The following is a 21,258-nucleotide window of genomic DNA, read 5'->3' as shown; positions in this document are numbered from 1 at the left end:
AAGCAGTCCAAGGTCACAAAATGAGTCATTGTCGGAAGTGAGGGTTTTTTTTTTAATTAAAGTGTATGCTGTCCTTTAAGAATAATGAACTGATCTACTGTTAGGGATTTGCTGTAAGCTGCTTCTCTCATGGTTGAGAGGACGACCACTGAGTCAGCTGGCAGGAGCATATCTCATTCGGCTGCCCAGCAAATGTCTTTGCAGAACCTACTATGTTCTAGATGCTGTCCGGGGCACTTTGGAGTTCAGCAGCATAAAAGATAGATGCATTCCCTGCTCTGAGAGTGTTCAGAGCTGTAGGAGTAGAGGGAGACAGGCATTAAATAAATGATTACACAAATAATGACACGATGACAATTCTGATAAATGCTTTAAAGGGAGCTGTGAGGGGCAGAACCAAAGGAAGCCAGGAGAGCTTAGGGGACTGTTTCCTTAGGAACGATGACACCTAAGCATTGGCTTGAAAGATGAATCAGCTAGAAGAGGACAAGATGAAGAGGAAGTATGGGATGAGCAGGAATGACCTGTAGAAAGGATGTGACCATGCTGGGGACGGAGAGGAACTGGAAGGAGCTTCATGTAGCGTGGCTGAGGCAAAGAGAAGGTCTCCCAGGGAAGCTGGGGGTGAGGGTGGAGCGCAATCACACAGAGGTTTGGGGGTCAGTTGGCATATTAGGGATTGTCTTCGTTATCTTTTGCTAAAAACAAATCCTCCCAAAGCTTAGCAATTTAAGACTGCAGCAAGCATGTATTATGTCCCAGTTTGTGTGGGCTGGGAAACTGGGAGCAGGTGAGCCACATGGTCTGGTGCAGGGCCTCTCATGAGGTTGCAGTCCAGATGTAAACTAGGTGAAGCCAGAGTCATCTGAAGGTCTGATCTGGGCAGCGGGGTCACTTCCAAAGTGGCTCCCTCACATGTGTGGTGAATCGATGCTGGCTGTTGGCCGAGGCCTCAGTTTCTCCCCATGTGGACTTCTCCAGAGGGATGCTCAAGTGCCCTCATGACCCAGCAGCTGGTTTCCGCCAGAGATGGTGACCCACAATGTCCTTTATGTCCTTGCCTCAGAAACCACATCACGTCCTTTCTCCAATGCCTGACCCATGAGTAGGACACCCTACTCAATGTGGGAGGGGACTATGCACAGGCATGAACACCAGGAGACGGGGATCAGCAGGAGCCTCTCAGTGGCTGGCGACAGCAGGAACATCTCATGCATTTCTTCAGTGTCCCCTGTGGTGTCTAGTTTTGAACTCAGCTCCTACTCAACAAAACAATTCCTATGATGGTAGAATGTCCAAAGCAGAAGGGACTATGTTGATGAGTCCAACTTTCTCATTTGGCAGAAAAACGTTGCTGAATGAATATATAAATAAGTGTGGATTAATCAATCAATTGATATACATTGAGGTACTTTTATGATCCCAGGAACAAATGATCACGAGAATACGACACATGACTCTCAAGCACAGTAATGGTCCATCTATGGGGCGCCTGGGTGGCTCAGTTGGTTGGGTTCTGACTCAGGCTCAGGTCAGGTCATGATCTCACGAGGGTGAAATTGAACCCCACGTCCTGCTCTCGCTCAGCATGGAGTCTGCTTGAGCTTCTCTCCCTCTCCTTCTGCCCCTCCCTGGTTCTCTCTCTCTAAAATAAATAAAACTTAAAAAAAAATAATGATGCATCTGAAACTACTGAGGAGAAACTTCTGGACGACATGGAAAATTGAAGTAAACTCCTCATTTTTTCCCCAAGCATCACCAACATGACAATAAAAGAATAAAAGTGGCATAAACCGACAAGGGAAAAGAGAGAAGTGATGACAGAAGCTGAGAAGTGTCAACAACATTCTGGAAGACGGATGGCATACGGGCAAGGAATAACAAGGTGGGAAAAACAGAAACCTCACAAGAGTCATGCTGGGGAGCCTGGAACCGAGACATTCCAAGCACCAGATATCTCTGGTGATAAGAGTGGTAAGTAAAAACCGAGGGCCGAGTGAAAGCCTTCAGTGAGAGCCCCAGATGCCATCCCCTTTCCTGAGAAGCACACACATTCCCACCCCCCAAGCTTGGCTAGATGACTGGAGCTTTCCTCTCTAGAGGGACTGTCCCCAGGGCCTCTGGCCTGAGGACACCGGGCACAGCTGGGGTGAGGGAGGCACCATGCTGAACACGGATGCACTGGCAGCCTGCATGCTGACAGGGAGGTGGGAGGCAGGAGGCCCTGTCTCCACTCCTCCCCTAGAATGCTGGCAGCCCTGTTTATACACCCCTCCCCCATGTGCAGGCAACTCTAGGAGTTCTCTCTGGGGCCAGTGGCCAGCCCAAAACAAAAGACCTCCAGACCTCAATATGGTGAGGGTTGTTCAAGAAAAACCAGAGCTGGACTGTTAAAGTGGTAAAAACAGATTTTATTCAGAAAAGATTGCAATGGGGAAAAGAGACCTCAGTACAGAACTGGGCTCGATTCCCAATACAGCAAGAACAAGTGGAGGTTTATAGCCAAGCAATAGAGTGGAAGCAGTGGGTGGAAAATCATTAAGAGGATACATCAGGGGTAAGGGGTTATTCTTGCTAAACCAACTCCACCCAATTCTTGCTGAAGGTGATCAGATATCACCTGGTAGATGGTGGGGGATGAGGAGTTGGATCAGATATTGAGGGTGACCAGATATAGAGGACAGAGGCCTACTTTATCAGTAAACCGACTTACCAAGATTCTTGCTAAAACCAAGCGATGCAGGACTGGGGCCACAGAGCAAAGGGTCCAGAAGAGTCTGACTCAAGTTCTGTCAAGGGAGAGACTTTGTTGGATTTGCCTTATGAGATGGCTGGGTTTGTCATCAGATACTGAGGCCTATGCACAAGTCCTGTTCATCCTCCTCCGCTCCCCAGACATAAAGGGTTTCCAATCTGCATACGTGTCTCTCAGACACAAGAAACAAGGATTCCCAGACATTAGAGGAAAGCTGTCAACATAAGAGAGATTCGTATTTCTAAAAATTAATTATGAAAAAATGAAGAACAGGAAAAAGGAACCCAGGGAACAGAGAAATGCCTGAAATTGAAGAAGGCTTTTTTTTTTTAAGATTTTATTTATTTATTCATGAGAGACACAGGCTGAGAGAGAGAGAGAGGCAGAGGCACAGGCAGAGGGAGAAGCAGGCTTCATGTCGGGAGCCCGACGCGGGACTCGATCCCGGGTCTCCAGGATCGTGCCCTGGGCCAAAGGCAGGCGCCAAACCACTGAGCCACCCAGGGATCCCCTGAAGAAGGCTTTTTAAAACAACTATAGTTATAATTTCAATGTTATTTTTTTCTCTTCACACAAAGTGAAGTCATATCACAATGATGTGGTAATAACACAATGTTTATAAAATATAATTCTTACTGCTCTTATTTTAATCAGGATACCAAATTGAATAAAAATTACAGTGTTCTCCAGAAATAATTATAATAATAAATAAAATTTTAGAAATTTTCAGAAAACCCTAAGATTCCACATAAAAAACTTTTAAAGCAAACAAGTTCAGCAAAGTTAGAAGATTCAAAAATCAACATGCAAAAATCTGTTGCATTTCTATACCCTGACAATGAACAATCTGAAAAGGAAATTAAGAAAACAATTTCATTTACAATAGCATCAAAAACAAAATACTTAGTAATTAAATTCACCAACAAGGCAAAAGATTTGTACACTAAAACCTATAAAATGTTGCTGAAAGAAATTAAAGAAGACACAAATAAATGTCAATGTTCATGGACCAGAAGACTTCATATTGATATAATGTCCATCCTACCCAAAGCAATCTACAGATTCAATACAATCCCTATCAAAATTCCAACAGCACTTTTTGCAGAAATAAAAATATCCATCCCAAAATTCACATGGAATCTCAAGGGATCCCAGATAACCACAACCATCTTGGAAAAAGAACAAAGTTAGAAGTCTCACACTTTCTGATTTCAAAACTTACTACAAAGCTATGGTAATCAAAACAGTGTAGTACTGACACAAAGAATGACATACAAACCAATGGAATAGAATGGAAAGCCCAGAAATAAAATAAATGCTCACATATATGGTCAGATGATTTTTGATAAGGGTGCCAAGACCCCTCACTAAGGAAAGGACAGTCTTTTTTTTTTTTTTTTTTTCATGAGAGAAACAGAGAGAGAGAGGCAGAGACACAGGCAGAGGGAGAAGCAGGCTCCATGCAGGAAGCTTGATGTGGGACTCGATCCTGGGTCTCCAGGATCACGCCCTGGGCTGAAGGTAGTGCTAAACCACTGAGCCACCTGGGCTGCCCCAAGGACAGTCTTTTCAACAAATGGTGTTGTATAAACTGGATATCCACATGCAAAAAATGATGCTGGATCCTCACACCATATGCTAAAATTAACTCAAAAAGAATCAAAGACCTAAAAGTAAGACTAAAACTACAAAACTCTAGAAGAAAACAGAGGGAGAAATTTTCATGACATTGAATTTGGCAATGAGTTCTTGGATAGGACACCAAAATCACAGGCAATAAGGGTAAAAATAGATAAAATTAACTACAGCAAAATTTAAAAACTCTGTGCATTAAAGGACATAATCAAAAGAATAAAAGGGCAACCTAAGGAACAGAGAAAATATTTACAAGTCATAAGGAGTTAATATCCAGAATATATAAGGAGCTTCTATAATTAAACAATTTTAAAATGGGCAAAGGACTTGAATAGATATTTCCCCAAAGATACACAAATAGCCAATTAGCATATGAAAAAAAAAAACCGCTCAGCATCACTAATTAGGGAAATGCAAATCAAAGCAACAATGTGGAGAGGCCTGTGTGGCTCAGTGGCTCAGCGGTTGAGGTTGAGCGGCTGCCTTTGGCTCAGGGTGTGATCCACATCAGGGTTCCCTGCAAGGAGCCTGCTTCTCCTTCAGCCTATGTCTTTGCCTTCTCTCTGTGTCTCTCATGAGACAATAAATAAAAATCTAAAAAAAAAAAAAAAGTCAAAACAACAATGTGATATTACCTCACAGCCATCAGGATGGTTACTATATATTTTTTTTAATAATAATAGAAAATAACGAGTGGTAAGTAGATGGAGACACTGAAACCCTTGTGAGGTGTAAAATGGCATAGCAGCTATGGAAGACTGTATGGTAGTTCTTTGAAATATTTAAAAAATAGACTTACCATATGATCTAGCAATTCCACGTCTGGTTATAGATCCAAACGAATTGAAAGCAGAGCCTTGAAGAGATAGCTGTAGACCCATGGTCGTAGCATTATTCACAATAGCCAAAGGGATGATGCAACCCAAATGACCATCGACAGATGATCATGTAAACAAAATATGGTGTATCCATATGATGGGATATTACTCAGCCTTTAAAAGGAAGGAAATTCTGACACCTGCTACAACACAGATGAACCTTGAGGGTATCATGCAAAGCAAAATAAGCCAGTCACAAAGACAAATACTGCATGGTTCCACTTATATGGAATCATAGGGACAGAAAGCAGAATGGAGGTTGCCAGGGGCTAGGACAGAGAGAAATGGGGAGTTGTTTACTGGGTATAGCATTTTGGTTTCACAAGATGACAAAGTTTTGTAGATTGGTTGCACAACAATGTGAATATGCTAAATAATACTGAACTAAGAATGCTTAATAATAATGAACTGAACTTAAGAATAATACTTAAGAATGGTTAAGATGGTACATTTTATGTAATGTGTATTTTACCACAAATAAAAATAAAAAATTTTAAAACAACTATAATTACCATTCTTTGAGACATGAACAAGAATGAGATGCTATAAAAAAGAACAAAAAATTGCTCTTTTAGAAGTGAAAAGTTATGAGAAGAAATATGAAAAAAAAATTTCTAATGGAAAAGTTGGAAGATAAAGTGGAGGTAATGTCCCAGAAAATAGAAGAAACATTTTTAAAAATGGAAAACTGTAAGAACATTTTGAAAAATGAGAAGACCAGTCCAAGGGGTCCAATATCCAATTAATATAATTCTACAAAAACAAAACAAAAACAGAAAACAGAATGGAAGGTGTTAACACAAAGAAATGTCCCTCAAATTGGTTTCTGGATTAAAAGAGATGATTTCCAGGGTAGCCTGGGTGGCTCAGCGGTTTAGCACCACGTTCAGCCCAGGGCCTGATCCTGGAGACCCAGGATCGAGTCCCACATCGGGCTCCCTGCATGGAGCCTGCTTCGTCCTCTGCCTGTGTCTCTGCCTTGCTCTCTGTGTCTCTCATGAATAAATAAATAAAACCTTTAAAAAATGATAAAAAAAAGTTTGAAAGACGACCTGGTATGTTCAGCCAGGTTGGACAGCTGGGGGCTTAATTAGTAATAGGTACATAGGAAGCTTTTTTTTTTTTTTTAAATAATGCAGTTACATATTTCTGGAAAAGCAAAACAGTTGTCCAATAAGGTAAATGGAATCATAACACACTTCAAGGCTCAGCTTTGAATATCTGCAAAAACATAATAAATTTTTTAAAGATTTTATTTATTTATTCATGAGAGGCAGAGAGAGAGGCAGAGACACAGGCAGAGGGAGAAGCAAGCTCCATGTGGGGAGCCCGATGTGGGACTCGATCCTGAGACTCCGGGATCACGCCCTGAGTGGAAGGCAGATGCTTAACCTCTGAGCCCCCCAGGCATCCCAAGAACATAATAATTAAGCACTGACCACCAATGGTACAATGACAATAAAATGTTCAGACAAAACTGGGAGGAAGCAGGGAGGAAAAATGTGTGATGGGGTAGATCGAAAGGCATTAAATCTTCATCTTCTACAGCAGGTAGGCAATAGATAACATTTTAAACACTAGAAAATCTGAATTAGATGTGTTATTTAAAAACACGAGCCATATGACAATAGTGCCATCTAAAATGTGTAAAAGAGTGGTTATGTTTAGAAGAATTGAGACTGGGGAAGGGTGAGGTGAGAGATTTATCTCTTTTTACCTATAAGGCAGCTATTGGACTTCTAAAAATAATACAAGTATCCAAAAAATTAAAATAAAATAAAAATAATACAAGTATCAATATGATAGAAATACAAATGATTGGAAAAAGAGGGGAAAAAATCTGACCGCATACCAGTCCCTGAAGCAGCGATGGCTGATGCAAAGCTGAGAGCTCTTACCGAGGACCAGAGTGAGGGAGACCTGAATAGAAAAGACAGTGGAGGGCAGCCCGGGTGGCTCGGTGGTTTAACACCTGCTTTCGGCCCAGGGCCTGATCCTGGAGACCTGGGATTGAGTCCCACACCGGGCTCCCTGCATGGAGCCTGCTTCTCCCTCTGCCTGTGTCTCTGCCTCTCTCTCATGTGTGTGTCTCTCATGAATAAATAAGTAAAATCTTTTAAAAAAAAAAAAAAGGAAAAGAAAAGACAGTGGAGCCCTGAGTGAAACCAGCCATTAAAGGAACTACCTTGGTGGATGTGCAGAAGATTTGAGATCAAGTCTGGGGGTGTAAGGAGGAGTCCTGGAAGTGAGGAGTGATCCCAGGGAGTTGGGTGAGGCGGGAATCCCTGCCAACCAGGGTAACAAAAAGTCTCACAATGTCAAATTCTGCTTTGAGGTCCAGGGGGCTAAACATAAAAGTGGACTATTGCGCACTGTGATCTCACACAGCCCCGGGTCATCCTCCAGGGAGGATTTCCCAAAGGCAATGGGAACAGAAGCCACGCTGCCGGGACTAGGTGTGCAAGCCTAGGGAGGCAGTGGAGGCTCTCGCATGCAGCACACGCGGACCTGCAGCTCCTTGATCTCTTGTTCTCTGGGAAGCAGGAGGCTCAGCTACCAGATAAAATGCGTGCAATCCTGGGGACATACTTATACTAAAAAAGGGTTGTTTACTTGAAATTCAAATTTAACTCTGTGAGTCCTGCATCCTTATATGTGAACCTAGCAACCTCAAGAGGCCTGGACCGTATCTCAGTTTTGCAAATTGACACTTCACTGCTGGCCACTCCCACCAGCACCCTATCAACCACGAGTGGACACAAGGCACCCTCACCCAAGGCAGTAAGGTCCAGAGAATGGACACAGGAGACCCAAGGCAGGAGACAGCACGATTTTTCAATGAGCTTCCCTTCAAATCAAAACCACCTAAAGTCTTCTCTATAAAGGGAGTTGGTTGAATTAATGTCTCCATCGGGCCGAGACAAATCTAGCACCACGAAAAGCACTCAAATGAAGCACTCATTGTGCTTCTCAGAGCCTGTTCTCTTGTGGGGAAATGAGGCCACATCTACAGGGCGGGAACAGTGGGAGGCTTCCGAGTCCTTCTTGTGTGATTGTTTACCACAAGCACGTATTAGTTTTATAATCACTAAACCCAGAAGACATTTCCATATTGAAAATAAAATGAGGCCACAGTAGATCAGATCATCCGTGAAGCCCCCTCCAGAGCTAAGATTCTGCAATTCTAAGTAATTTCCGGTTCTTTATTTGCATGTCATTTCAGTACATGTCATTTTAGGAGCATTCAATGATGCAGCCTAGTTGTGCTGGGGTTTTTTTTGGGGGGGGGTGGCGATTTTTTTTTTTTTTTGGCTCTTATTCTCCCAAGAACTCTGAACCCAGCCACTCACTACTGGTGCCTGGGTGGAACACACAAATCTTCCCACTGCCCCCACTGCCCCCACTCCCAGAGTGGTTTGCCTGGCCAAGCCCGAGCTTCTGAGCTCATTCTTGACCTGGAAAACTCCCCAGATAACCTGTTCCAAAGCCAAGGAAAGGGCCTGGATGTTGGCCCTGTGAGAGCCCAAGGTCATGAGACCCATCAGAGCAGACTTGGGATTCTACGAAATGTGCGGCTTAACAAATCCTGAAAGGGGGAAATGGGTCCTGACACCCAGGGACAACTGTCTCTTTCCTAGTACTTGAGACCCTCTCCGTAGTGAAAGCCCCCACTGATGGTCCCCATGGGAGGATGGAAAATGCCTTTCTATGCAGCATTTGTCAACTCCTAGAAGGGTGAGGGCCTGCTTACGGGTCACCCAAACCTGAGTAAAGCACTAGTCCCACCTCCTACTAGCCCTGTGACCTTGGGCAAGTCACTTAACTGAGCCTGGGCTGTTCTGAGGATTAAATGAGATAATGAATGCAAAACCCCAGGGCTTGGGATCCCTGGGTGGCGCAGCGGTTTGATGCCTGCCTTTGGCCCAGGGCGCGATCTGGGAGACCATGGATCGAATCCCACGTCGGGCTCCCGCTGCATGGAGCCTGCTTCTCCCTCTGCCTGTGTCTCTGCCTCTCTCTCTCTCTCTCTCTCTCTGTGACTATAATAAATAAATTAAAAAAAAAAAAAAACAAACCAGGGCTTTGGGGAGCAAGACTGGAGTTCACAAACACGAGTTTCACCTATTTAATCCTCAGAGGGCCCTGAGGCAGCCCTTTGGCCAGAAGGAGCTTTTCATCTGCAATTCCCACAGACCCAGGACTGCTCTGGAACGTTCCCTGGCCCTCAAAAAAGTACCCTCCCTGCTTGGGTCCAGGCGAGGGCCTCTACCAGCCTCTGGAGCCGCGGCTGCTCTCAGAGCTCAGGCGCAGCAGCCTGGCCCACGACCTTGGAAGAAGCGAGGAGAAAGCTTCACCCAAGCGACAGTACTTTTCCACTGCACGGCTCGGCCACCTCAGCTGGCTTTCTGCTGTGCAGACAGGAGGCAAGGAGCGCCGGGCCGGCCCCATCAGGAACCCACCCAAAAGCACTCTCCGAGGTGGGGGTAGAGCCAGGCAGCGGGAATCCCGGAGCGAGGAGGGCGATCCCGACCGTGCCCAGCGGGGCGCGGAGACCACCAATGAGGTCGGAGAAGTCTGCGCTCAGCAAGGCCCTGCGGTACATTTTCCAAGACTCCCACTCCTTAATTGCCCCTCCGTCCCCACCCCTCCAGTAATAATGATTAAGCCCGTTCCACCGCGCCTGTGCCGGGTCCCGGGCGGAGAGCAGCGCGAGCCGGCGCGGGGGGAGGGCGAGGGGAGGGGACAAGAGCGCTAGCGGTCCCGCCCGGTGATGTAGGCAGCCCGGGGAGGTGGAGCCGCGACGCCTGAAGGAGTCCCCTCCGCTACCGCGCTCTCGGTCTACCCCTCCGAGCCGCCAGCCGCCGGCCGCCAGCCCCGCTCCGGCGACCTCCTGCCGCCGCAATTTGGGCGGCGGGGACTGCGGGATCCCCCCCGCGGTTAGGGCCCGGGGGCGCCTCCCCCACGCCCAGCCCCCTCCCCTCCTCTCCTCGCTTCCCGGACGGCTGGAGCTACTCCCGGGGGAAGCTGTTCCCGGACGCTCGGCCGCCGCCCGGGCATCTCGGCTCGGCTGCCAGCCCGGCCGCGCACCGGGCATCTCCCGGCTCCGACTGGCGCCGGCGCCGCCCAGCTGCTCGCGACCCCGGGGCCGCCGGCTGCGGCTCGCCCTGCCCTCCCCCGGCCGCCGGGCAGGACGCCCGTGAGCTCCCGGCGCCCCCGGCCCCTCTGGCCGCCGCCGCGATGCTGCCCTGGAGACGCAACAAATTCGTGCTGGTGGAGGACGAGGCCAAGTGCAAGGCGAAGAGCCTGAGTCCCGGACTCGCCTACACGTCGCTGCTCTCCAGCTTCCTGCGCTCCTGCCCCGACCTGCTGCCCGACTGGCCGCTGGAGCGCCTGGGCCGCGTGTTCCGCAGCCGGCGCCAGAAAGTGGAGCTCAACAAGGAGGACCCGACCTACACCGTGTGGTACCTGGGCAACGCCGTCACCCTGCACGCCAAGGGCGACGGCTGCACCGACGACGCCGTGGGCAAGATCTGGGCGCGCTGCGGGCCGGGCGGGGGCACCAAGATGAAGCTGACGCTGGGGCCGCACGGCATCCGCATGCAGCCGTGCGAGCGCAGCGCGTCGCGGGGCGCGGGGGGCTCCGGGGGCCGCCGGCCGGCGCACGCCTACCTGCTGCCGCGCATCACCTACTGCGCGGCGGACGGGCGCCACCCGCGCGTCTTCGCCTGGGTCTACCGCCACCAGGCGCGCCACAAGGCCGTGGTGCTGCGCTGCCACGCCGTGCTGCTGGCGCGGGCGCACAAGGCGCGCGCCCTGGCCCGCCTGCTCCGCCAGACCGCGCTGGCGGCCTTCAGCGACTTCAAGCGCCTGCAGCGCCAGAGCGACGCGCGCCACGTGCGCCAGCAGCACCTGCGCGCGGGGGGCGCCGCCGCCTCGGTGCCCCGCGCCCCGCTGCGCCGGCTGCTCAACGCCAAGTGCGCCTACCGGCCGCCGGCCTCCGAGCGCGGCCGCGGGGCGCCGCGTCTCAGCAGCATCCAGGAGGAGGACGAGGAGGAGGACGCGGACGCGGGCGCGGAGGAGCGCGAGCGGCCCGAGGTGCTCAGCCTGGCGCGGGAGCTGAGGACGTGCAGCCTGCGGGGCGCCCCGGCGCCGCCGCCGCCCGCGCAGCCCCGCCGCTGGAAGGCCGGCCCCCGGGAGCGGGAGCGGGCGGGCCAGGCGCGCTGAGAGCGCGGGGCAGGACTCGCGGCCCCCGCCCCGGCCCCGGCCCCGGCCCCGCCCGCTCCGGCTCCCCGCTGGCCCCCCCGGCCCCTGCCTCCCTCGTGGTCTCCGTCGCTGTCTGCCCCGCGTCTCGTCCCGGCTCAGGGTGACGCCCCATGCGCCCTCGATTACCGGGGGACAGAGGAGGGGAGAGCAGGAGCATTGGACGCCCCCCTCTCCCCCCACATCCGGAGTTTCCGAGCGCCCTCCTCCATCGTGGAATTGCCCGTCAGCTTTACAACAGGTCTTTGCCCATAGACCACCCCCTCCCTCCCAAAACAGCCTCTCAAAAGAAGGGGGACGAAGTTTCCAGAAATCCAAGAGGGTGGGTGGCCCTGGACTTTGGCCAGGTGGAAGCCGTGGTCCCGCCCTTGGCCAGTCAGGCCTTCCTCCCCTGGGATGGGACCGGTTCTTGTAGAGGAAGAATAGTGGCTCCTGGGAACTGAGGCCAGGTCCAAGGTGGGAACTGAGGCCGCCGCCATACACACGAGCAAGAATTCTCAGGCCCTATGCCTCGCCTCTCTACCCCTCGGAGGATTTCTGGACTTCACTGCTCTGCCTCTGGAGAAGACTGGGCTGGTCCTACCAACCCAGACAACAGGTTAGACCAGGTAACAGCCCTCTGCACCAGGCAGCTGCCCAAGACTGTGCCCTGGCACCTGGCACCCCCCACAAGACTCCTCACCCACCCCACATCTCTGCAGACAGATGTGTGTGGTTCCCCACCAGGTGCCTCCCACTAGGACCAAGATGGCTCCAAAGGAGGTAAGGAGAACCTTTGGCAGGTGCTTGAGGACACTGACTACCCAGAAAGTGGACAAAGGAGGGACGCGGACACACACACACACACACACACACACACCCCGCCCCACCCCAATCGGGGCCTGTCAGAGCCGGAGGGTCCTGACAGCACTTGGGTTCTCATAGCCGGCTGAGGAAGGGGGGGTGTGGTAACCCAACAGAAGGAGGGGGCCCCTACCCAGGTGTTTCTCAACAAGGCCACAAAAAGCCCAAAGATCTATGTGTCACCAACTGATCGTTGTAAATAAAGTGGACCTGCTTTTTCATCCTTGTCTCCACTCCTGTGTTTTGTTGGATGCCAGACCCGCTGGGGACAAATAGACTATCATCAGAACCCTAAGGGACAGGAGGAGACCCTAGGAAGTGGCCCCCTTTAGCACCTAGAGCCAAGCGGTGGGATCGGTGGGGAGGGGCTGCTGCCAGGAAGCTGTGTCCTTAATGTCAGGAAAGGAGACAGGAGCAGGTGTGAAATCGCACGTGCCAAGCCTTGGAGGAGTGTCAGCTGTCTGTCTGCCTCACAGAATGTCTGTCTGCCTGGGCACTCAGATGCAAGTGTCTCTGAGATATTTGGCAGGGAGGGGGTATGGGGGTGGGGACTTCTCATCAGCCCTGACTCCTTGAGAAGATTCATGTGTGTCAAAGCCTGGGGTCCAAATACTGTGTCTCCCTGGGGATGAGACGGGCAGGTTGTAAAGAAGAGGGGTGGGCACCCATTTTTCCCCCAGAGGAGCTAGAGAAATCTGTCCAGGCTTTGTGACAGTGTGAGTCTCGAGCCTGGATATCTTCTTTATTCCTGTGCTGAGCTGGGCACTGATCCCAGACTTCTCCAGAGCCCAGACAGAGTGGCCTCTGCAGTGGCCAGCGGTCAGGAGTGTTCTGTTTCCTGGAGCTGCTGGAACAGAGGGTACCACTGCCACTTCAGGCAGCAGAGCCCAGGCGGGGTCAGGTCACTTCCAAGGGGGAAGCTGGGGTTGACTCTACGTGTTGGGGAAGAAGGATGACAAGGACCCACCCGGCCAGGAGGCCCTGCATGTTCACGGCTTCCCTCTTCTGTGTCGCCAGCTCCCCATTTGCAGAAGAGGAAATGGGAAGGTGTCAGACCTGGGAGACCAGGATGGGCTGTGGGCCAGGCAGCCACTGGTGTTTGGGACAACCTCACCCCAAATCAAGGTCACATGTGCAATGTCTTCAATCAGACTCATGAGGCAGATGCTTACTGGGCACCTGTCTTGGGACAGGCACTCTGGGGGTCCAGGAGTCCCTCCCTTGTGGCTCATAGAGGGGACGCATATGATTTAAGGAGTAGTGGCTGCATAATAATTCACAAGCATGTTCTCAGCCTCAGCTCCTACTCGACTTTTCTCTAGCAGCCTCCCCAAACAGAAACACGCACACGTGCGCGTACACACAACCACCACCTCTCTCGTTCCCTCCTTTACACTATTCTCTACACCTGAGGCTAGAAGACCAGGGCGAGGGGACTCTGCCTCCTTACCAGCTGTGTGACGTTGGGCAACTCACTCAGCCTCTCTGAGTCTCACCTCTATCAATAGTAAAAATAGGGGGGATCCCTGGGTGGCGCAGCGGTTTAGCGCCTGCCTTTGACCCAGGGCGCGATCCTGGAGACCCGGGATCGAATCCCACGTCGGGCTCCCGGTGCATGGAGCCTGCTTCTCTCTCTGCCTGTGTCTCTGCCTCTCTCTCTCTGTGTCTATCATGAATAAATAAATAAAAATTAAAAAAAATAGTAAAAATAGGGATAATATGTACCTCACAGGCTAATTGCAAGAATGAAATAGAATCCTACCCCAAAACGCTTTGGTAAATAATAAGGCACCCAGCACATAGGAGAACAGCCATGGTACCCAGAGGGTCCTTCTCTTTAGGACTTCAGCGTACTTGCCCACCACCCCACTCCAGCACCCACCAGCAGTGGTTATAAGTTGTCTTCCAAGCCACATCACCTTCGGTGCTTAGGGTGGAAGACACAGCACAACTTCTGTCCGTCGGTAGGTTGAGGATGAGCTAAGCCACAGTGTAGCACCAACTGCCACCAGGCTACAGAGAGGGATCTCGGGCTGCTCCAGCCACAGGCCCCGGGCATCACTGCCACCAACGGAGGGGGACCACTCCCTCCTCCATCTCTGCACAGAGGCTTGGCTTTTGCACAAGATGGAGAAGAGCCTTGAACCACTGGTCAAGCTGTCTGGTACCCCTGCCTTCTCTCCCCTGCAGACTTCAGATTCCCAACCCGATTTAACTGAAGCGGCTTAGCTGTTTTCTCTCTGGGGTTTCTGTGATTCCACTTGAATAAGGGGATCCTCCCAATTATTCTTCTTTAGGTTTAAATCACTGGGTGACCTGCTCTGTAAGCTCCCCTTCCAGCCCCGACGCTGCATGTGTCAAAGGTCCAACGGGCTGACGAGGCCTGAGAAGTAATGCCGCGTGTGTAAGGGTGACAGTGGGGCCTGTCCAAGAACAGACAATCAAGGATGCTGTGGGAAGTGTGTGTCTCAGCTAGGCCAGCACTCAAGTGTCAAAACTCTTCCTGGGACCTCATGGGCCTTTTATTTCTGCTCTCTGATCACCACTCCACAGTGGCTAGGCTGTGACAAATGTTATTTGTGCCACAGCACACAGCTCCCAGGGTCAAGCTGCTGGCCTGCCTATGAATGCCATCTTGATTCCCACTGCTCCTCTTGTGTACGTGGTCCTGTTCCCACTTCCCCAGACATGGCCCTGTGCTCCCACCCCTAGGCTTGTGCCTGTTCTCACTACCCAGAATGTCCTCCTCAGATGCACATTTTCAAATCCTACCCTCTCTTTGAGGCCCAGCTCAAAATCCCAGCTCCTCCAAGCTTGCCCTAATGCGTACCCCTTCTCCACACCCACCCGCTCTGGGGCCAATCTCTCATCCATGGGCCTCCCTGGGATTGCTGTTTCTATGTAAGTGTGTCTTGTCTCTCATATGGATCCATTTTCACTTCCCCGCCCCCTTCGGTACCCTGACCATAGCGGGGCAGAGAGTCGGTGCTCAATACTAATTTGTTGAATGAGTGCATGAATGAGCCAGATGGAAGAGCCATCACACGATAGGAAACCAAGTGGGTGGAGAAGCATTCCTTCTGCCAAGCTTCTGCCTGGAGATGCTGAAGGAGAACTCTATCCTCAGACGCCCTGTTCCACGGATGGCTATTCTTGGGGAGAAACTCAGAAGCCCGACATGAGACCACTGGGGGACACCAAAGTTGCCATCCCTGGGGTCTGTTCCGAGCTTCCAGAGCCCCAGGACTGGGCCTTCTCGCTCTAGACTAGACCAGCACCCAGCACAGGGCTGACACTCATAGTCCAGAGCAGCTCCTGGTGGTGACACCAGCCACCTTCCAGGTATGCTGGCTGGGCAGCAGGAGGACCATGCAGACAGCTGCAATCTCTAATTTAACACACAGGCGGCCGAACCTGGGCTTGGGCATCAGACACCCCTGAATGCCAGGCCCAGAGCTGCCCTTGGGATGGCTGCATAACTTTGGGCAGGTTTCCAAAGGTTTCTGGAGCCTTGGTTTTCCATCTGTAAAAACAGGGATAGATGAGTCTAGGTCTTAAATGGTTGTTGGGAGGATGATATAAGGTGCTGCATTTGGGTAATTTCTTTAGCGCGGCGCCCGACGAACGCAGTAAGCAGTAGCCGCTGCTCTCTGTATATCGTTTCCCCTCTAGCTGACACCGCTGACTGACAGCGCTGGGAGGAGATCAGATGCCTGGTCTCCCAGATGCTGAACATGTTGCTTGCACACACCCCAGGGTGGCTCTCCGCCGAAAATCCCATCATCTCTAAATCATGGGAGGAGATTCAACTACAGCTTGTCTCAGTTTTGTCCCTAGTTGTTCAACCCACATAAGCCCGATCACCTTACCACTAGATTAGACCTAATATCTTATGCTTTTTCTGTATATCCTTTCCTTTCTGCCTTAGCACCCGGCACAATGCCAGGCACACTGCAAAGCACGCTGACATGAATGAATGAATGAATGAATGAATGAATGAATAAGTAAATGATTAGCTGCTGCAGGCAGCGGTGCTGACACAGAGCCTTCCCAGCCAAGGTCTTGAGAAAGCTGAGAGGTCATTCCTTTGTGAGCGATGGCTCAGCTTCCCTTCCCCCCACCCCTGTGTGTCCTTGGCGACAGGCTATGGAGGGGAGGAAAATGCTGCTGGCTTAGGGACCAGGCGGTCCCCAGGAGAGCACAGCTGGAAAGGATCAAGGGGGCTGAAATGCAGCTGTGGGGAGTCTCTGAGCCAGAGAGGTCCCTCTTTCCCTCTGCTCCACCGCCTGCCTGTCCTTGAGCACATATGGGTCTGTTGACAGATGCAGAGTAACTGAGTTTCATCATCCTCTACTCAGGAGTGGACAGGAAGTTGGGCAGGCAGGAGACTGAAGGGGAAGCTGGCTGTCACACCACCATAAGGGAGGCCTCAGCTGGCAAGAGCGGGGTCAGTACCTGCACACTGGGACACCTAGGCAAAGAGCCACAGAAGCTCGGTGGTACAGAAAACTCAGGCAGATCTTGGTTTTGCCTGCCCTGCATCCCCCCCATTCCCCATTTACGGTGGAGTCTGCTTCCTCTGCCTCCTGGGAGCACAGCTAAACTCTCCCATTCTCCATCTGCACAGAGGTGTGGTCATGTGACTGAGTTCTGGCCAATACAATTCACCAATGTCACCTGGGTGAGCGGGGCCCAGGCCACAAAACATAACCTTTGCTTTATTCTCCTGCCTGTCTGCTGGATGTCATCACCCAAGGTATCCTTGGAAGCCATGTGTTGACAACGACAGAGCCTCCACCAGCCGTGGGTCTCTAAATGACCCCATGAACTGGAGCCCCACCACTGCCACCAAGGAGAGCAAGAAATAAAATTTTTTTATTAGCCACAAACATGTCAAGGGTGCTTTGTTGCAGGCGTATCTCACCTTGACTGATGCTCTTCCTGTGACCCACTGCCCTGCCCTGGGGCTCCCATGAAACCACCATACCCCACTCTCAATTCCTGGCATTCTTTCTAGTGGAGCTGACTTCACACACGTGGGCTCCTTGGGAAGGCATGTGACTCAAACCTGGCCAATCAGAATAGCCCATCTCCTCAGCTCCAGAGATTGGCTCTGGGTTGGGTGTTAGTGATCAGAGCAGTAGAACTCAGTTCTGGGGCTATTGTTGAAACTTGGGAAAAGAGACCCTCACTTTCTGCCAGAGATGCTGAGAGGTGGGGGGTGTATCTGATATCGGTGGCAGCTATCTTGCCACCATGAGGAAGGAGAGCCTGAGAGCCCAGCACAGTGAAAAGCAGAGGGGACACAGAGAGTGCAAGCCGAAGTCCCATGGCTTTGCTTGATCCCTCCCACCAGACCTGCCCAGCTCTGCTTTTGGTGTTTTCAGTTCTTCGACCCAATAAGTTGTACTTTTTTGCTTAGGCCAAAAAAGTACAGTTGTGAGTTGGGCTTTCTATCCCTGGAGTCAGGGAGAACCCTGGTCCTGCCATCATTGTTCTAATCATGTCCCCCGCTCTGGAAAAGGGGGATCATTGAAAGGCTTCAGGGTCTGTCACAGGTCAGGTCTGATTATGGGATAGCCAGCTGGCTCAAGGGAATACAAAAGTCCCCAAGCCCTTTCCCTCTCTGGGGGCCACCTGATCTTCCATCCTGGCTGCCCCTCACACACCTTCCCAGTCTCCTCTCTGTGGAGCGGCTTCCTTCCCTTTACATAGCTCCGGTGCCTCCATGCCTCTGAGTGGCACATGGCTCTTACTCTGACTTCACATGTCTCTTCGGTGTAACCAAAGCCTGTGGCCTTCATTCAAGTGCTAGAGTACGAGGCAGATGGGTGCACCCCAGTCTCTGGATGGTCACCTCAGATCACGAGTCCACCCTGGTCCACTCCACTGCAAGTGGGGAGTGGACTCACCAGGTGTAAATTGGGCCCACTCAGCCAATCTCTTCTGGGACCTTCCATGGGGACGGTCACTTCTGACAGTGGAGCCGGGGCTAAGCAGGCTGATCCGGAAGGCCAAAGCCTGGAACTACCTTTTATTCATTCTGGGACATTGGGCAAGTCATTTAACTGCTCCAAATGTCCATTTTCTCTGTCATATGGAGGTGATACCCCGAGCCAGTCCTGCCTCAGAGGGTTATTCTAAGGGGCCACCCAAATGGGATGGAATGCGAGAAAGCTCTGAAAAGCATCGGGTACCATCAAAGAGTTTGGGGCAGGATGCTTCCTTACTGGCTCCGGGACAAGAAAGCTGATGGAGGCAGCTCCCTAACATCCAGGCTGAAGGGCTCCCATTCGGAGGAAGGAGCCCACAGCAAAGGAAATGAGAACTGAGCACAGCGAGGGAGGTTTAAAATAGGCATCTGCAGGGATTTCCTGAAGGCGAGAGCCACATGGCCAGGAAACAGCTTGTGGAGCTCCAAAGATAAGCTCCCAACTCCGCGTGTGCATACACACCACCCCCGCCCCAGGACTTGGGGGATGGGTGGTACACCCCTGCCTGCAGTCAGAGGGGACCCCCAAAGACCCTTGCAGCTGGAGCTGCCTCTGAAGCTCTAAAGCAAGAATGGGGAAGAGCGTAACCACACCTGTGATCTCCTACCCACAGGTCCTGTACAGCCCCAGTGTGTCTCTGGCCTCCAAAACCAGCCTCAGATCTGATCCATCTGGGTGTGGATACAGGGAGGGGAGAAGGGACGTTCCACTAAGATCACAGGGGACGCTCCCTGCTCACTCAGTCTCCAAAGGATGGGAGACTTGCATCATAGCCACCCCTCTGCCAAATTCCACTGACACACAGGTGCAGACGGCAGGATGGACCCTGGCAAGTCTGCTGTCCTTAGGGAAAGCGCACGGGGGGATGACTACTGAGGGCTAAGCATTGCCCACAGGGCAGCTCATGTTGTCAGTGACAGTAGACGTCTGCAAGGATGTGTCCCCGAGCGGTCTGACTCCTTAGAGATGCATTGCATTCTTTTTCTAAGATTAGAAAAGTAACACATTTTTATTTGAAACTAGTCAAATGACAAAGATATAAGAAAAGATGAATACTGTCCTCCAACCCCTCTCCATTCCCTGATCCCCATGCCCTCAGCATGCACACACTGCTAGATAACTAACGGTACAGACCAGGGGCTCCTCTCTCCCGCTGTTTTCCTTACTTATGAACATAAATAAACCCACATACACATATATAGAGATTTTGCCATTTGGTTTCACAAAAATGGAGTCATTCTCAAACACATTCTGCAACAAGCTTTATTCTCACTTACATCATGCGCTCCAGTTCCCTGGATTTGAGTCTAACTCCTTCTCTTTCAATAGCGACAGTACAGTCCACCGTTTCTGTTAATGGGTATTTAGGTTGTCTCATGTTTTAATTTTATTTTTTTAAGATTTTATTTATTCATTCATGAGAGGCACAGAAGCAGAGGCAGAGACACAGGCAGAGAAAGAAGCAGGCTCCATGCAGTGAGCCTGATGCAGGACTCGATCCCAGGATCACAACCTGAGCCAAAGGCAGACGCTCAACCACTGAGCCACCCAGGTGGCCCCTGTCTCGTGTTTTTAAAAGCACTTAATAAATGCCTGCTGTATGCAGATCTCCAGACCATGCCTCCCAGACACAAACCACAAGTTCTAAGAGCCCTTTCGCAGAGACATCCCAGCACCACTGAGCCGGAGAAGCCCCTTCCCAGGGGTGAGATCTAGGAAGAAGGAGCAGAAGTGTGCATATCCAACATCGGCTGAAAATAAGTAGGATCAAGGAGAGTTGACAAGAATTCCTGGTGCCAGGATATATCTCAGCTGGAAGGTCCCTAGAACTTGCAGGCCAATCCCCCGATTTACAAGAGGAAAGGAAGATTTGTCCAAGGTCACTCCCCATCTCCCCGGCTGGAATCTTGGCCTCCCTGTGGGTTTCCCAGCAGGCAGAAGAGATGCTGACCATTTGTCTAGGGCTTCCTGTACTCCAGGGATCGGGCTGCAGACCAGTGATCCATACCCTGCATCCATTCAACTTCCTTCTGATAAACACTGAGTGCCTCCTGGATGCCAGGCACTGTCCTAGGTGCTGAGGAGCAGTGAACAAAACACACAAAGATCTTTGTGCCCACATCCCAGTGGGGAAGAGGCCAACAATTAACAAGAATCATAATAAATAAGTTCTATTAAAAGCTGAAGCACATATGCAAAAAAAAAAAAAAAAATAGAGTGGCGGAAAGAAAGTGGGTGCCTCCTCCCTCCCCTGGTGCCGGGAGATGGAAGATTCCAAGGCTATCACATTTCCCGGGTAGCAATCAATGGCCATGGTGGCAGAGATTGGTGAGAAGGTCACCAAACCCATCACCTCTTCATCCTGGACCCCAACTACGGGTCTCCCAGCCTGTCACGCTGCCCGGTGTGGCCATGTGACTGAGTTCTAGCCAATAGCATATGAGCTCTTTCAGGCCTGAACCTGGCCTGAACACAGCCTTGTTTTTGCTTTCCCCATCTGCCAGCTGCATGGAGAGGACACTGCGGAGCTAGCAGGCAGCACAGCCGCAGGTGGAAGGGGGCTGGCTCCCTAAAAATAGGGGTGGGAGGGAAGAGTTCCTGAAGAGATTCAACCCCTCAATCAGACTTTGCATGAGGGAAAAGAGGGTTCACCACGGGGCTTCAAGACCAGAAAGGTGGTTTGCAAACCATTTCAGGCAGAGAAGAGAAGCCAGGGATTTTTAGATCTTTTGGAAAGACTTCTCGAAGCCACAGCTCTCTTTGTTTCTCACTGTCTCCCGCCTGTCCTACTCCACATCCCCCACTCATCCATCCATTTGCTTAGTCATTCAACTAATATTTATTGGGCACCTGCTATATTCCAGGCACTGTTCGGGGCACTGGGGATATAGCG

General features: G+C 51.1%; 1 protein-coding gene and 1 long non-coding RNA gene across 2 annotated transcripts; one reads left to right on the top strand and one right to left on the bottom strand.

Annotated features, from left to right (window-relative positions):
• Window positions 1-357: 357 nt before the first annotated feature.
• LOC144314783 (uncharacterized) lies at window positions 358-6,577 on the bottom strand. The gene is made up of 2 exons (XR_013380636.1): window positions 5,190-6,577; window positions 358-1,354 (listed from the first exon to the last, which is right to left on the bottom strand). It is a non-coding gene; the product is annotated as an uncharacterized LOC144314783 (long non-coding RNA).
• Window positions 6,578-9,995: 3,418 nt separating this feature from the next.
• On the top strand, window positions 9,996-12,593 carry FAM43B (family with sequence similarity 43 member B). The gene has a single exon (XM_077899328.1). The coding sequence runs from the start codon at window positions 10,507-10,509 to the stop codon at window positions 11,491-11,493; it is 987 nt and encodes a 328-aa protein (XP_077755454.1). The 5' UTR covers window positions 9,996-10,506; the 3' UTR covers window positions 11,494-12,593.
• The last annotated feature ends 8,665 nt before the right edge of the window (window positions 12,594-21,258 follow it).

Source organism: Canis aureus, chromosome 5, assembly GCF_053574225.1.
Source record: "Canis aureus isolate CA01 chromosome 5, VMU_Caureus_v.1.0, whole genome shotgun sequence".
NCBI lineage: Eukaryota > Metazoa > Chordata > Mammalia > Carnivora > Canidae > Canis > Canis aureus.
This window is presented reverse-complemented; position numbering and strand designations above follow the sequence as displayed.

Bases quoted from the DNA above. Each gene is read 5' to 3' on its own strand.
- FAM43B (XM_077899328.1), top strand. From the start codon at position 10,507: ATGCTGCCCTGGAGACGCAACAAATTCGTGCTGGTGGAGGACGAGGCC.